Source organism: Mustela erminea, chromosome 5 (genome assembly GCF_009829155.1).
Source record: "Mustela erminea isolate mMusErm1 chromosome 5, mMusErm1.Pri, whole genome shotgun sequence".
Classification (NCBI taxonomy): domain Eukaryota; kingdom Metazoa; phylum Chordata; class Mammalia; order Carnivora; family Mustelidae; genus Mustela; species Mustela erminea.
In genome coordinates, this window is record NC_045618.1 from 44,073,732 (window position 1) to 44,090,855 (window position 17,124).

A 17,124-nucleotide genomic window follows, 5' to 3' on the forward strand; every position below is an offset into this window, starting at 1 on the left:
TGGCTGTTCAGTGCTCTCTTTAAATGGGGTGTCTTAGTAACTCCCTGTGTGGGATCATGGGTGTCCTCGGGGGCTGGAGGGCAACTGTGACCTCTCCACGTGACTGGCAGTACAGAGTATGGAGAGCCCTGCTTCCCTGCCTTAACAGCATCAAGCTACTATTTAGCCCAGGGTGGCCCTCGGCGGGTCTTAGAAATAGACCGGGTCTCTAGCGATCCACACTCTCCCCTGAGTGGATCGTTGCCTCTTGTCACTGCCGATCTGCCTGCTCAGGAATCAGGCGCTGCTGGGGAAGAACTTTATAAAAGCTGAAAAGCCTGAAAGCTCAGAAGTGATTTGACTCTGAAGACTCCAGGTTGGGGTGCAGTCCTTTCTTACTTAGTAAGCACAGTTCTGGGGTGGAACATGTTTCCTGTGCATCAGCTCTTTAGTCGTCACTACTCGGAGTGGAGTAGCTCCCTTGCAAGGACTCTCTCTCAGTCTTCTGGTCAGCTGAGTGGCTCTCCACGCTCTCCTGATCATAACCTCTCTATGGCATACACCCACATTGAGCATTCTAGTCATACAATCTCTGTCCCAGCCCCCTGCTTGAAATGGGAGGTGCTTGGGGTTGTCGACACACAGCACGGACCACTCTCTCTTGAGGCCGGACTTCAGTTTGGCCGTATTTTGTATAGAGGGTGGTGTCAGTCCCAGGAGAGAGGTTATGAACGCCCTGTGGTCATCTGCGGTCATCTGCCTTTGCAGACCTCAGCCCAGCAGGCCCTCATGGGGACCATCAACACAAGCATGCATGCTGTCCAGCAGGCCCAGGACGACCTCAGCGAGCTGGATTCACTGCCACCCCTCGGCCAGGATATGGTAAATACTGTTCATGCTTTTCATTAGGATCTCTGCCTGGCACAAAGCGCGGCTTTGCATTGTGTCTGCGTTCAGCTGGGAAAATCTTTATCCAGCCAGGTGAAATGGAAACACATGGGTTTGTTTTGTTTTGTTTTCCCCAATATATGGAGTCTTTATAGTGAAGTGGTACCCCCAGGAAGAAAATCGTGGGCTGCTACTGGGTATTGGCAATACCTCTTAAGGGCCAAGAACTTCAATTCTGGAGTCACATGATCTGGGTTCAAATCCCAGTTCTACTGCTAGCATCTGTGTGAATCCGCGCAACTTACTCCCTATATGCTTCCATTTTGTCGTGCATGCACGGGGTCCTTAGGAAGACGTGGTAATCCTGTCGTGTGCAGAGTTCTTAGCACGTAGTGAGAGCTCAGTGATCATTAGCTGTTATCAGTGCTTCTCAAATGTTAGCATGCATCAGTCACCTGGAAGACTCGTTTAAACAGATTGCTGGGCTCCATCCCCTCTTTCCCGACTCAGTAGGTCTGGGGTAGGCCCTGAGATTTTCTGCCTTTGCAACAAGTCCTCAGGTCCTCCGCTGCTGTCTCAGGACCACACTTTGAGAACCACTGCATTACCGTTCAGCTCCTCAGAAGGGCAGGGTAATTAGCTGCCTTTCTGTAGGTGCTGCCACCTGAAATTACCTAGCCCCTTCCTACTCTGACTGCGGCCCACAGGCCAGCAGCATTGCCAATACATAAGATCTCATGAGAGGTATGGAATTGTAGGCCTTGCCCCAACCATCGGAATCAGAATCTGCATTTTCATGGACTTCCAGCTGTTTGGTGTGCACTTAAAGTTGATGAAGCACTGGCTGGCACTGTCCTTCCCAGACCTGCTTTGCATGTTAGAATTACCTGGGGGAGCTTAAAGAACCAAGCCTGAGGCCCAACTCAAACCAGAAAAATATCCTGTCATGAAGGTTGGAGCCTGCTTGTTTCATCTCTCAAGGTGGCTTTAGTGGACAATCAGGCCTGAAAACCACCCCATGAGGACTGACAGAGCCATCCCAGGCCAGGGCCGAGATGCAGTCTGTTGCCCCATCTTGCCCCACCAGGATAACTGTCCTGCAGGACCTCCCGGAATGCTGTGACTTTCGCTTGCTGGCTTGCCTTCCTGCAGGTGCTGCTGTACTTGGTGTTTTGTATCCCAAGTACCTGAAATCATTACACAGTCTTCGTGGGGGATCTTCCGAGTAAAAATACATGAGGCAGACCACCCCCGCCCCCATATCCAGCACCCTTTTGAGATGGCTTTAAAATATTTGGTCTTAACAGTCCAGCTTCACCAACTTTTAAAGCATTGGTATACCAAAAAATATGATTAGTGCTAGACACATCCTAAATCTCAAAGAATATTATTGGCATGTTTGGGGAAGCAGATTGGCATCGTCTGTTGCCGCAGGGTCATCATTATGAATGGAAATTATCACTTAGTGGCTAAGTCCAGAAATGGCAGGAAATAGAGAGTTTGCTATGTATAGGTTCCCATGAACATAAAGTATAAGATCTGGAAAGGTTTGTAAAAACCTCTGAATTCCTACAGTAGAAGAAATGTAATTCACAGGACCTAGATGTAATATGCCCGAGGTCACGTCACTTGTCAGTGATAGAGCTAGATCTAGAACTGAGGTCTTGACCCATTTCCTGCCACCCCCACCCCGGCCCAGTCCTTCCAGGAAAGGTGCCATGTCCACACCACATTCGTGTTAACAAAAGACAATCTTTGTACCGACAGAGAACACTCGTGAGCTGCAGTTCTAATTCTAACCCTGCTCTCTTGTTTTTTACAAGGTAGAAATTAACAACAGTTGCGGTTACTGGTGGGCAGTAATATGATGAGACATTAATTCTCATTTTTTATTAAATTTACCTAAATAAAGCCATATGGAAATTTCCTAAGATCCTAATAGCTCAAGAAAAGAACAGTGGAGGCAGCATGGAGGACGTCTGTGCTGTTTGCCATCAGTGAATGAGCCGGGGGCCTGTTAAAGACCTTGCTTAAGATGACCGGAGGGCCTCGCTGGTGCCTGCCCAGGAACAAGAGTACAGACAAAATGCTGGTCTCATTTTATGGCACGAAGTCTCTGGTGTCCCAGGCAGTCCCATGCAGTGACTGTGTCGTGCCCTTGTCTGGTTTTGCAGGCGTCGCGGGTGTGGGTTCAGAACAAAGTCGACGAGTCCAAACACGAAATCCACTCTCAGGTGGATGCGATCACAGCTGGAACAGCTTCGGTGGTTAACCTCACTGCTGGTGAGTCTCTGAGGGCTTGGTGCTGTCTTGCGGTTGTGCTTTAGAAACAATCACTGTTCTTTGATTGAAACAACAGATTTTCAGAGGATGAGAGGCTCATCTATTTTTAGGCGCTCTGAGTGCTGCAGGCACTTCTTCACACTGAGCCAGGAGAAAGGCGGGGAGCATCTCATTCCTTTCCGTCGATATCACGCATCCTTCAACAAGCCCTTATGTAGTTCCGCTCACCGTCCACCCGTCTGCGGGACGGACTGCGAAGTGTACGGAAGCTGGTTTCTCCCTTCTGGGAGCTTAGTCTCAAATGGGTTTGGGAGGGATAGATACAACACATGGGCCCCCGTCCGTCTTGTCCTACCGTAGTCTCGTGACACCTTTCAAGGTTGGGTGAGAGCCCACAAGTGTCACAGCTTCTCCGTGCAGCATTTCAGTGCCTCAGCTGCTGACGGGCACCCAAGGGAAAGAGCCATGGGATGCCCAGACTTCCTTTGGAACTGTCCAGGGGCTCGTGTTCAGTATTGCAGTGTAGGAGACCTCCCGGCAAAAGGATTTGGGAGGAGCAGCGCCTCGGAGACAGGGAGCCGGGCATCTCCCTGTGTGCGTGCGGCTCTGTGTCCGGCTCCCTCAGAGTGATGGCTGAAGCCCGCCCCCATCTGGGCTTTCCTCACCCTTCACCGCCCTCCTGTGATAGAGGCGACCCTTCTCTGTCCCAGGTGACCCTGCAGACACCGACTACACAGCAGTGGGATGTGCGATCACCACCATTTCTTCCAACCTGACGGAGATGTCCAAGGGCGTGAAGCTGTTGGCGGCTCTGATGGATGACGAGGTGGGCAGTGGGGAGGACCTGCTCAGAGCTGCGAGGACCCTCGCGGGGGCAGTGTCAGACCTGCTGAAGGCTGTGCAGCCTACTTCTGGAGAGGTGAGCTCTTGGGGCACGTGGTCACTCAGGTTCTGATGAGGCAGGTGCGGCCTTGAGTGCTACAGGGCTCCCGATCCAAAGCTGTTCCTTCCATCCTGGTGGGGCATGTAACTAGACCGTAGGGTTTGGACTTGGTGAACTGGGTACAGAATCTATGGTTCAACTTTTGGGACTGGTTGAACTGCTAGTAGGAAACCTCCCTGTCCCCTCTCCCCAGGGTACTTGGTTAGATTTAACCTCAGAAACATACACAGTCAATACACATTTGAAGGGGATACAGGATGGTGCCCTAATTTCTGTAAAGTGCATATCACCTTCCTACCAGCTGAGCAGGACTCATTGATTGAACATTTCAAATCGATCCGCCTATGCCTAGTTTGTGAGACATCAGGCATTTCCTTGCACAATTTTTTTTTTTTTTAAGATTTTATTTATTTATTTGACAGAAAGAAAGAGAACGCAAGTAGGCAGAGAGACAGGCAGAGGGAGAGGGAGAAGCAGGCTCCCTGTTGAGCACGGAGCCCGATGTGGGGCTCAATCCCAGGACCCTGAGATCATGACTTGAGCCAAAGGCAGAAATTTAACCCACTGAGCCACCCATGCTTGCAAAGATTTTACCTGGATATTTAGGTCTCCTCTCTGGCCAATAGACTCTCATCTAGGTGCAGGAGGAGGCCACTCCCTCAGGATTCCTCTTGCTACCCTGCTGTCTGATGGCATTGTGGAGGAAATGCATTTTCTTTCTAACCAGTGTGTGTTTTTCTAGCCTCGACAGACAGTTTTGACTGCTGCTGGAAGCATTGGACAAGCCAGTGGGGATCTTCTGAGACAGATTGGAGAGAACGAGACAGATGAGCGATTCCAAGTAAGATATTTGCAGCCCGTAATGTTGGACAGGTGTCTAAGTGATGGTCTAGATCCAAACAGGGAGAATGTGTGAAAAACCAAATCTTTTTTGGGTTGTCAAGAATAAGATTGAGGTGGATTTTCTTGGGGGCAAGCCTTGTTAGTTTTTTTTAAATTTTCAATTAAAAAACTCACTTCCTTTCGTATCTTGCATCATTGTTGTAAAGCACTTATTTAGCTGTTCTCACTGGTCATGACATATGCCGAATGTTCATTAAACACAAAAGTGGAGAGAATGAGGCCATGAACTTCCTTGTGTCTTCCATCCAATCTCTGTAATTATCGACTCATGGCCAGTCTTGTTTCCTCTTCTGGGCACAGTTTTTAGCTGCATTGTTCTGGAGTCTGCATAAAAGAGAGGAAACGTGTGCTCCCGTACACTGTGTTCACACAGAGCATGGGCTCTCCTTCGTGGTCAGAGGTGGGTCTGTTGTCTGTATCATATCCAAAAGCAGCATAGTGGGGACTTTTTTCTTTTATTCACCCTTCTTGTTGCATACCAAAGATATGTGCCATTCGTCCTCTCCTGCACAGCCATAGCCTCTGCTTATGGCCTGCATGATGGGCTGTCTGCTCAGGGAGGAGCTCAGCTTCTCTGCCTCCATTCCCAGATGCCACAGACAAGGGGAGCTCCAGGCTACATTGAACTTGTCCACTCTCATCCTTGTGGGCAGCTGCCCTTCGTGCCTCTCTCTTTTTCCTAAGACTGAATTTTAAATAGTATATAAGTACATTCTCATTCAGCTTACTGTTGGAACCTAGATTCTCTGCAAGATGCTTTTTCCAAATCTTATGTCACGTTTCCTAGTAGCATTCAGAATAAAAAGACCATTCAGCTTTACTATAGAATTCAAGTTTCTTGCTTCGTGAGTGGCAGTTCTATATGCTGTGTTCTCTGGAACTACCAGACTCCATCTGCACAAGATGCATGAGTTATGCTAAGACGTGGCCGTACCTGTTGTGATACATGGAACTTGCATCTACAGATGTGTTTGTTTCTTCTCTACTTTCCGCACACCTGTGTGCTGTGGCCAGAAGACTCATTCATGTCCTCTTCATGTTCCTGATTGAACATTCATGTCTTGATGGAGGGTGAGCCCTATAAGTGGGGGTAGCAGTATTCCTGGAAACCATTTCTATGCCGGGATGGCCAGTAGTAATTTCACTCAAAGAGAATTGACACAGACCACGTAAATATATCCCACAAAATTCCAATGAACTGCGACCCTATCCTGACTTCCCATGAGCTGAATCCCCAAACTGCCCTTGTATTAGCTATTGCTTTTTGTATTAGAGTAGGAAATTCTTTGTAGGCAGGCACCTGCTTAGAAATTGGGTAAATATGACATTCAGCTGTTGGTTTACTTGGCTTTACTAACATGAAATGGTCAACTTCCTTTCTTCCAAAATGTGATTGCTTTCCCATAGTGTTTGGAACAGTTGAGAAGAAAGTCACGGTTCTTCCTGCAGACATCGCATGCATCTTGGCTTGCTGAAGACTTTTCTTTCTCTCTTTGACAGACAGTTATCATCACATATGAATGCAAACTCTGCTTCCTGTGGTTTGTATTCAGACACGCTAGGAAAGCAGGTTCAGGTTCACGGTATGGTCCCGAAGAGGCTTTCGTGCCAGGAAAAGGCCTGACTTGAATGCTTTCCGTTTCTGTAAGATCTCTGGGCAAAGCTCATTGCAGTAAGGTGATCCCGTACCTTTCGCCAGTTATGAGTAGCCCCTGGCTTACTGACATTGGATTTCTTATGCACTATTTTTCTGATTCTTGAGATCTTATCTCAGAGCTTTTCTTGGGTTCTCAATGTACTGCATGTTCCCAGAGTTAACAAAGATTTATTTTACATGGGCTACATAATCATGGTCTTGTTGAAAGGTTTGACAAAGGCCTTGTCAGCAACTGTGGCTGTCGTATCACATTCTTTTTCTAACTGTATTTTTTTTGGACAAAATTAATAGGAGGAACAGGATTTCTTTAATGAGTCTAACAAAAGCCTTTAGAACAATCGTGAGTCTACATGACCAGATCTTGGTCCCTCTGTGAAAAGACGAATTCATATCAAGTGAAAGAGGACTGTGACCCACTTTGGAAAGATATTTTTTAAATTATTATTTTTAAATTATTCAAATAATTTTTTAAAATTATAAATAATTTTAAAATTATTATTAAATATTTTTTTAAAATTTTGTAAATAATTTGTGACGTTTACATTGAGTGTTTGCTGAGCATCAAGATAGGTGTTCAAGAACCGTAACTTCACAGGACTTTTTGGGAGCAGTTTCTAAAAGTTACGTGGCAGATAAGTGCCAATCAGATCTTAAAAGCATCTTCAACTTTTGGAAGCTCAGGATTTACTTTTTTCTTGGACATCTAATAAACATTGGAGACCTAAAAGAAAGACTGGACTACACTGTTGCTTTAAGAGTGCTTGGGTTTTGTCCATTTTAAAATCAGTTTATGTAAATCGGTAGGTTTATGGGTTTCTGATCTGCCTAGATAGCATGTAGTTTCTGCTCTGTGTACCATTGTGCAGGCTGAACCCTCTCTCTCCAACATATCTCCTCATAAAATATCTCCTTGTAAAGACTCTGTGCGTGCCCTTTGCATTCAGAATCAAAAGTGCTTTTCATTATCCGATGAATTAATAAAGACTTCTGACCACATTTCCTCTGGGAGAAGGCCTTGACATGTTTGTTCAAAATAAAGATGCCTCATATGTTTAGGATGTGTTCGGGAAGGCATTTCCAAACCAAATAAACTACCTTCGGTATTAAAAGCAAAGAAGCAAATTAAATGTTAACAGCGGTTATTCTTCAGGTCACCCAGGCGGGTGACAAATCTGGTGGGCTGAATCAAAGGATTCTCCATCGTGCAGACAGAACAACGCCTTTTTGTTGAGTCAAAGTATAAACTGATCTCTAAAGCCTCAAAGCTCCTTGCATCTTCAGTGAGCTTGTAGCTCGTAGCTCGTTTATTTATGCAGACTCCCTTTCCACTTCTCATAATAACTTAATCCCTATCCAGAAGACTACAGAACACTGAGAAGAACTTCCGTTCAGAGCACTCCTTGACTCTTGAGCCGTAGGTATTGTCTGTGCGTGTCCAACATTGCCCTCTGGAGGCAGAGATGTGCCTGCCTGAATTGCTGATGGTACCTTGGATCCTTGTGCAAAATGGAAATCCAAGTGATAAATTTTCAAGGGACAGCAGAACACGATGACTTGGAGGCCACGAATTCTACCCTCCCCACAGTATGTTGTATTTATAGCGTCTGGCTATAGTTCAGCTTTTCTTGAGCTACTGCACCGACCACATCTTCAAGAGACTTAATCAAGACTCCCATTGTTAGAGAGGTACATGAATGTGAATCCGTGCTTAAAACAAAAACCCTCCCCAGGAATGACTCTGTTTTAGATTTAAACCTTATGCTACTGAATGCGTAAGAGACATGTCATTAGGACACAAGTCTCTTTCTTTAATTATGTTTAAGGGTGAGTTGACATTTCAGAAAAATAAATGTCTTAGGAAGGACTGGTAAGAAAAAGTTCAAATAGAATTCTAGTAAAATGTTACATTTTATTTCTAAGCTATAAAGGGGGATTTAAAAAAAAAATAAATGACTGTTTTTTTATTCCCGTCTTAGGATGTTTTAATGAGTTTGGCCAAAGCTGTTGCCAATGCTGCCGCCATGTTGGTATTAAAGGCGAAGAATGTTGCCCAAGTAGCCGAAGACACGGTCCTACAGAACAGGGTGATTGCTGCTGCCACCCAGTGTGCCCTCTCTACCTCCCAGCTTGTGGCGTGTGCCAAGGTAAGCCAGCTGGCACCATGGGCCCGTTCCTCCAAGGGTCACATGCTCTGGTCTGCCTCCAGTCACTGGGGGCAAACAGAGGTGGAATTTGTTACAATTGTCTGAGATTTAGAGCTTGCTTCAGGTGTCGTCATGATAACACAGTAGGATTTTGGCATTAACTGGCCCCTTGTGCTTTTATCATTTGTTCTTTGCCCAAGTCCTCAGACAGGGGGCCTTGACTGTGTCTAATGGCCGTTTCTGCTCACAGATCACTGTGTCTCCCCTTCCGACTTCTCAGTGTGTCTTCTTTACACCCGCACACAAAGAGTTGTTGTGTTGCACGGAAATGTAGTAGAGCCTCATGCACACTCCATAGATAATCTGCCGATTTGGGAGTGCCCCTCCTGCACTGCACAGTGTCAGAGTGAGGGTAATCAGGTTTAAGTTCCTGTTTAAGTTCGTGTTTGAGTTGCCCATTATGATGTGCACACGCTGGGTGTCGAACTCCGCCTTGTGGAGCACATCCTCCCCAGTTTGCCAAACAGGGAACTGAGGCCCCTAGATGTTCACAAGTAGCTTGAGGCCCCAAAAGCCATCCATGATAGAACCCGGGTAATCTCAGGCCTGTCGGATTTCATGTACCTTTTCCTCCCCAACACGTGTTCGTGCATCCGAAGATGGAAGGTATCCGTTTTCTCAACTTGATGACGTAACATCTTCTGCAGCTCCATGACCAGCTTAGCCTGGCGTGTCCTATCCTCCAGTGGGATTTGTAGTGTCAGAAGGAGCAGTCCTCATGGCATCGCTCATGCTTTCCTTGGGCACTCTCCAGTACCCACTGACAGATAACTGACAGAATCCCCCTGTTCTTTCCTTCTTTATTTTTTAAAAGATTTTATTTATTTATTTGACAGATAGAGACACAGCAAGAGAGGGAACACCAGCAGGGCAGGTAGGAGAGGGAGAAGCAGGCTTCCTGCTGAGCAGGGAGCCCAATACAGGGCTCGATCCCAGGACCCGGGATCATGACCTGAGCCGAAGGCAGACACTTAACAACTGAGCGACCCAGGTGCCACACCCCCCCACCCCCCATTCTTTAAAGTGCCAAGAGGTACAGAGTTCCAGATGTCTCTAGAAAAGAAATACCGTTACCTTAGTCTTGTTATCCTAGTTCAGAGGACTCAAGTTAGAGGTTCCTAAAAGCAGGAGGCATGACATCAATACCAGAAATTTCTCTCTGTGGAAGTAGTCAATAGTATTGTTATGTATGACTAATGAAGATAAAAATCCGTGGGCGTCAGAAGTCACCAAAACAGTGAAATCGTGAAGTATGAGAAACTGTAGTGACGGTTTAGGGTAACCCTCGGTCCTCTAAGGAACAGAGGCACAAAGCAGGAAGGGACTTGGTGGAAAGGGCACGGTGGGGACTGGGAGTTGACTCCCAGTGCCCACGACCTGCTCCTGTGTCCCTTCAGGTGGTGAGCCCCACCATCAGCTCCCCCGTGTGCCAGGAGCAGCTGATTGAAGCAGGGAAGCTCGTGGACCGCTCGGTGGAGAACTGTGTCCGTGCTTGCCAAGCAGCCACCGACGACAGCGAGCTCCTGAAGCAGGTCAGCGCCGCGGCCAGCGTGGTCAGCCAGGCCCTGCACGATCTCCTGCAGCACGTGCGACAGTTCGCCAGCCGCGGCGAGCCCATCGGCCGCTACGACCAGGCCACCGACACCATCATGTGTGTCACCGAGAGCATCTTCAGCTCCATGGGCGACGCTGGTGAGGGGCGACGCCGAGGGTGGACGGGTCTCCTGGGGGTTCCCATGTGGGGGACAATGGCAAGAAAGGTGATGGCTGCCTGGCCATGGTGGGTTGTCCTCAGCCTCTCTCAGAGACTTCCTCACTGAAACTCGGAGAAAGACGGAAGACTCCTAAGGGCCCTTCCATAGCAACAAGAATTCGTTAACCAGCCTTTTTAAATAACTTCTTGGCAAATGCCATTCATTTGAACGAACACGCTGGACGTGGCATGGTAAAGAGGCAGCCACAGGAGGAGACAGGAATGAAGCTTGGAAGGAAAACTCTATTCCAGTCACAGGTCCCCGAGAGAGGGGCACCATGTGCCGTACACGGTCCCAGGGGAAGCACTGAGTTTGGTCTGGTTGCACAAGACAGGACTGAGGGGAGAGCTTCAGTTGTGGCCTTTCTTGGGATTTCTATTCGAAAGGCAAGGCAGGGCAAGGTGAACAGCTTGGGACTGCTTAGTTTGACTGTTTTCACCGGGCTCTCCCTAGTTGCCTGGTATCAGGCTCTGGGATTACTGAGGCCTAAGGATGCTGCCTCCAGGGCTCTACTGGCCCCATGGAGGAGGCGTGGCTCCTTGCTAGTTAATTTGTTTATCAAAGGCTGGCTGGAGTTTTGCTATCTCTAGAAGTTGGGCTAGCCTGCGGAAGGGCAGCCTCTCTCTAGCCAGGGAGGTTTTTTGTTTTTTGGTTTTTTTTTAAGATGTCAAAGATCATAGTATACAGAAAATTCGAAATAGATACAATGCACCCTTTAGTCTATCGGTTGAAAAGTAAATCTTCCCAAACCCAGGCCATCTCTATCCCATCTAAATCTCCAGATTTGGCAACCCAGTTTCTCTTTTACATGTCCGGAAATTTTTGACCTTACAAAGTCTCATATGTCCGTGTGTGTGTGTGTGTGTGTGTGTGTGTCTTTATATGTATATAACACCATCTTTCTTTCTGTATAAACGAATTGCATTATTTATACTCTCCTGCAACCTTTTATTTCTCTTAATATATCTTTAAAGACATTTTTCATGTTCACCTACAGGGCTAATCTTTTTAATGGCAGCATAATATTCTACTCTATGGAATTCTACCCTAATTTACTTAACCAATTATCTTTAGGTAGACATGTCGGGTCATTTCCAAGTTTTTTGGTCTGCTTCTTAGTTTGTTTGCTTTAACAAAAATAATACTACAGTAACTATTTTATCATGGTTTACTTTGGGGGCTATATGTAACAAGTGGAATTTCTGGACCAATAAGTATGTACAATGTGTGTGTATGAACTTTCTTACTCTTTGCAACCCTACCAGTAGTTTGCAACCCTATGCTTTAGAACTCTACCAGTAGTTTGAAAGACATTTATTTTCTTACTTCTTGGTTGGTACAGAGCTATTCTTTGTAGTAAATATTTAAAACAAACAAACAAACAAACAAACATAAAAAGCTTGTGCTTTTCTATATCTTCCTTACATGGTTTAAGAAGATTGGAATACTGTGCACATTTGGATTTTTTGGTTATTGTTTTATTTTTCAATAAACCTTTTATTTTGGAATAGAAAAGTTACAGAGGCTATACAGGGAGTACTTATTACCCTTCCCATTTTCCCTCATTTTTTTGCATCTTCCCTAACCCACAGCACATTTTGTCAGAACTAGGAGATTACTGTGGGGCATAACTGTTCACTGCTGACAGGATTCAGATTTAACCAGTTTTCCCCCTCAAGTCCTTCTACCATCCCAGGATCCAATCCACAATACCTTGAATTTAGCACGTCTCAATTTTTATGAAAGCTTTTTTCCCCTTCTTAATGTCAGTGTTTTGGCATCCTTCTCAGATGACCTTTGGGAGAGGAAAAATTCCCTTACATCTGAGTAGTTTTATTTTAAATGTTTACTCTTACACCCCTCCTACTTCCAGAAGAAAATTGAAATAGATATCAATAAAAACCACAGGAACCATAAAACCAAACAATTACTAACCATAAGATCAAAACCAGCACTGGGAAGAAAAGGGTGAGCAAACAGAAAACTGATAGGAAAACCTGAGCCAAGGCAAATCTTCGGAGTTGAGCATGAAACTGGGGTCTGGGCTTCCTGTTACTGAGAGCCAAACAACACAAATACAGTGGATCCTGTGATGTTATTCATCTGGAGTTAAGTAACATACAAATTCTTTCAAATTTTAAAAATAATTTTTATGCCATTATGCAGAGTTTATTATAAGGACTTTGGAGTAAGTAGTTCTTGAAGGGAGGTAAATAACATTTTCTAAATAAATATTTTACTCAATCGCATAATAACTTTTTGCATAACTTTGTTCCTGCCTTCTCTTTCCAAAGAATTCCTCTTTGCTTCCTTGTGTCCTGTTGATCCCTCAGGGTTCAAGGTGGAAGTTGGTTGTGTTTGGGGTGGATAGTCCTACCAGCCACCGGGAGTATTTTTGGTCCTGGGTCTAAGTGGGCTGCCTTGCTTAGGACTAGAGTTTGGGGGCTCCCTTCTCTCTGCCCCCTTGCCAGAGGTGTGGAGACTAGACTGTGCAGGTTTTGAGCTTTAGAAAGCAGACGGACAGATGGCATTCTCAATCTCATCCCATAGGTGAAATGGTGCGCCAGGCCCGGGTCCTGGCCCAGGCCACCTCAGACCTCGTCAACGCCATGAGGTCTGATGCAGAAGCTGAAATCGACATGGAGAACTCAAAGAAGCTCCTGGCGGCCGCGAAACTCCTGGCCGACTCCACGGCTCGCATGGTGGAAGCTGCAAAGGTATTGGATTGGATTTGTTCAACGGGAAAGGGAACGTTATTTGGAACATTATTAAGAGTTAGGATTATTAAGAGTTAGGACCTGAAGATAAAGAACGGTCAGCAGAGTGTGCATTTTTGTGGTTTAAGACCTATACGGTTGTGTCACGTTTGACCTTGTTGCACTGGGAAAGAAGGGCATGGAACATGAGAATAACACTCTTTGAGGGGGCTGGTGCTGACTCAGCTGTCGGGGACAAAGTCCTTGCTCAGTGAGCCCGCTCTGTGCAGGAGTGGGTGGGGGCGACGGGCGGGGCGGGGGGTGGGGGGGGTGGTTATCGCCACCGGCTTACTGCAAGTGGTGATTCATTTAAACTGGAGATGATCAACAGCAGATTCAAATAGGCCTCTTCTTTTGCCTGCAACCTGAATATTACTTTGCCCTCCATTTGACTTCACTGTAAACTCCCATCAAGATTTTACATAGTAGAGGGCTTCCTGCCTCACTCTCCTTCAAATCCCAGTAGCGGTTTTAAATATTATATAACAGCCTGAATGAAGAGTGAAGAGTCAGCTCTCTGCTCTTTTGACAGCTAAGCTTCAGCATGCAGCTTCTAAAAGCCAGTGATGTTTATCTCCGGGCTCTGTTTCAGAGCCCCTCCGTCATAAAACATTAAAATGCACATGTCTCAGTTCTGCCCCCAAAGACCATGATTCACAAGGTCACTGGGGGGGACTGTGTGTGTGCCTGCAAGTAAGTTCCACAGAATATTCTGATGCCCACTTTGAGGTGAGGACTGCATTCCGTGGATAAAGCTGTCTTTTTTAATGTTCCTCTTTTTGTTATTATGCAACTCTTGTGCGCTTTTGGAGAAATTAATGGAAAAAGCAGATGGCTATAAATAAAATAAAAATCAGCTTAAGATAACAAGTTTAATGTATTTCTGTGCATTTAAGATTCATTAAAAGCCCCCACATTGTATCCTAATCTCCCTGTCCTCCAGCAGAATACTAGTGCATCTCAACCTACCTAGCCTATGACTTCTTTGACTTAAAATGTGTTATGACATGCGGTGAATCATGTAGAGCTTCCTCAACTGACTCACCATTGTAGTCACTGAGGGTCTGTGATTTCTTGGAGGTACCTCATGAACAGGCTGAAGAGAAACCCAAGGAGGGGCAGGGTCTGAACTTCTTCCTCTGTACCCTTAGCCCTGTTTCAGCCGAGAAGCTCTGCCCTTAACTGCCCCTTTTAGCCAAATATATTTATTAGGGATTTATGCAGTGGTTATTTCTTTATGGTTTTTATGAATTCTGCCCCCTGCTTCTAAGTCTAAGCATAGCTATTTTAAGCAAACTTTCATCTTCTGGCACAAAAATTAACTTGAAGACTGGAAAGAAGCTTAGTGCAAAATCTAATCAGTCCCTATTAACAAATAGGAAAATAAAAACTTGAAACGATTAAGCCTACTATCACATAATCAGGATTGAGCTGGGACCATTGTGTATTTTCTGTTTCTAGATTTTTGGTGCTCACCACACCTTACTGAATGTACCACATTAACAGAAACTTGTTTACATATTTATTTCTGATTATTTCTATCAGATGAGACAATAGTGTTTCTATACATTTTTTTAGTTAAAAGTTGTCACAGGGTCTTGATGACAGTATTTTAATTGGCTGAATTTTGTTGAAAGCTAAAGGATCTATGATGGTTAAAGCTCCAAAAAATATATTTATGTCCAGAAAAAAATACATTTCATAATCAGTAACCAAGATTCTGGACCAAGACTAGTACCTCATATCTAATGGACATTCATTGTGAAAGAGATGTTGCTAAGGAAGGATCCACCTGCCCACTTCAGACTCAAGTGCAGAAATGATGGTTTCCTGCTGCCCAAAATACCAGAGGAAGGCAAGTGTAGGAGTGGTTTAAATATCTGATGACCAAGGAAATAAAATAAAATGATTTTTCTAAATTTGTAAAAGAATACAAAAGTAGCCCAAACAATCTTTCACACGTGAAACACCAAAACAGAATTATTTTTTGTTGCTAGAAAAACAAAGTCAAGACTACTTAGAGTGTTGCAGTTTGAAAGAATGGAAGATTCCCTTCAAAAGGATTGCCAGAACACTTCTGTCACAGATGTTAAAACTATTCCAGCCAGGATAAATTCCTATAACATTTTTTTTTGTCTGAATTCCTATAACTTTTATAAATAGTTCAAAGAAATAGGTTCTTGTAAAGGGTCAATTTGGCAAGTTGGCCCCATTTGGAAAATGGAGACATGGGAAAATCGATTTTCGATAATTGGCGTGTGTGTTTCTGCTTTTGTCTCTGCCTTGTGAGCAAATGTTATCACCCTGAAGTGTTCATGAAAAAAAAACTCATTCACCTGCATATATTAAGAACTGGTCTGAGAACATCCAGACTCCGTGAGGAAAATCTCAATCTCTGCTTCTATTGCAGGTGGGAGTGGAAAGCTGGATGTGCTTTAAGTCTTTGTTAATTACTGTGCAGTAAAATTACGCATTCTTTTTTTTAAGATTTTATTTATTTGAGAGAGAGAGAGAAGAGAGCATGAGAAGGGGGAGGGTCAGAGGGAGAAGCAGACTCCCCACCAAGCAGCCTGTTGTGGGACTCGACCCAGGGACTCCAGGATCATGACCTGAGCCAAAGGCTCAACCAACTGAGCCACCCAAGCTCCCTAAAATTATATCTTCTTCCCACATTGCCGTTAGCCTTTTCCCTACTTCAGAATTCCACCTATCTAAATAAAATCCATTTGCTTTCCTGAGACACTTGAAGCTACATCAACACAGTGTGGCCATGGGCCATGCATGGCGCCTTTCTCTTTCCCTGCCAAGATAAGGAGCATGGGATATCTCCCATTATTCGGTGCAGAGGAGTACCAGCTCTGCTTGGCTGTCCTCTCCAACTCAGGTTTTCCAGGAATGCAGTTTCTAGGCATAGTCTTTCTTGAATAGCATTTCCTTATATTTTGGATGGCAAATATTTTCCTTACATTTGGATGGCAAATATATTTCCTTATATTTTGGATGGCATTCCCTACCCCTGTTTGTCTGTGTTCTTAGCCCATCCACATTAACTAGTGTTGCAAGACGGGAGTCTTTCAGCAGTGACGTGTGTCTGTCGTGCCAATTAAAATGAAATTCTCCTGGAGAGATTTGGGCGGGAGGGGTGGGGGGAGGATGTGTGTTTATCTTAACATCTTTGAAACCATGGCAATCGGACCACAAGTTAGTTTACATGGATGACCAAGGCTAAGATCTCAAGTGTTTAATTATTACCATTGCATTTCTCCTCTTTACTGCTGCAGTTTTGAAACATCCCTGGTAATTTTTTTATGTTGTTATGAGACGAAACATCTGTATTGTAAAGATACTGCTTGACGTGTTTGCTCTGTCTTCCACATATTTTATATTACCAGGAGAAAGTAAAACAGAAGGCACGAGTTCAGCATCTATGGCACGCTGCCCCATGGACCTCTCAGAATCTCTCTTTTCTCCTCTTCAGGGGGCTGCAGCCAATCCTGAGAATGAAGACCAGCAGCAGAGACTGAGAGAAGCTGCCGAGGGTCTCCGGGTGGCAACCAACGCCGCTGCCCAGAACGCCATCAAGAAAAAAATTGTCAACCGATTGGAGGTGGGTAAAGAGGCTGGTTTCCTAGGATGTCTATTTTAGATTGCAAAGAGTTACTTGGAAGAATACCCAAATGAATAAGGCCATGCCCGTATAAAGGAAGCTACCGCAAGATGAACGATGGAGTTGAATAGTTAAGATACTCATAAACAA

The 17,124-nt window shown here is 45.1% G+C and overlaps 1 protein-coding gene across 7 annotated transcripts in view; it reads left to right on the forward strand.

Moving 5' to 3' along the window:
* Positions 1-17,124, forward strand: part of TLN2 (talin 2) — a 421,428-nt gene that overhangs the window by 272,941 nt on the left and 131,363 nt on the right. For all 7 annotated transcript variants that reach the window (XM_032342750.1, XM_032342743.1, XM_032342747.1 and 4 more), the window contains 8 exons: positions 748-861; positions 3,042-3,150; positions 3,861-4,069; positions 4,836-4,934; positions 8,630-8,797; positions 10,255-10,549; positions 13,162-13,328; positions 16,846-16,974. In XM_032342750.1, the coding sequence (XP_032198641.1) occupies positions 748-861; positions 3,042-3,150; positions 3,861-4,069; positions 4,836-4,934; positions 8,630-8,797; positions 10,255-10,549; positions 13,162-13,328; positions 16,846-16,974 (1,290 nt within the window). The remainder of the gene's footprint in view (positions 1-747; positions 862-3,041; positions 3,151-3,860; positions 4,070-4,835; positions 4,935-8,629; positions 8,798-10,254; positions 10,550-13,161; positions 13,329-16,845; positions 16,975-17,124) is intronic.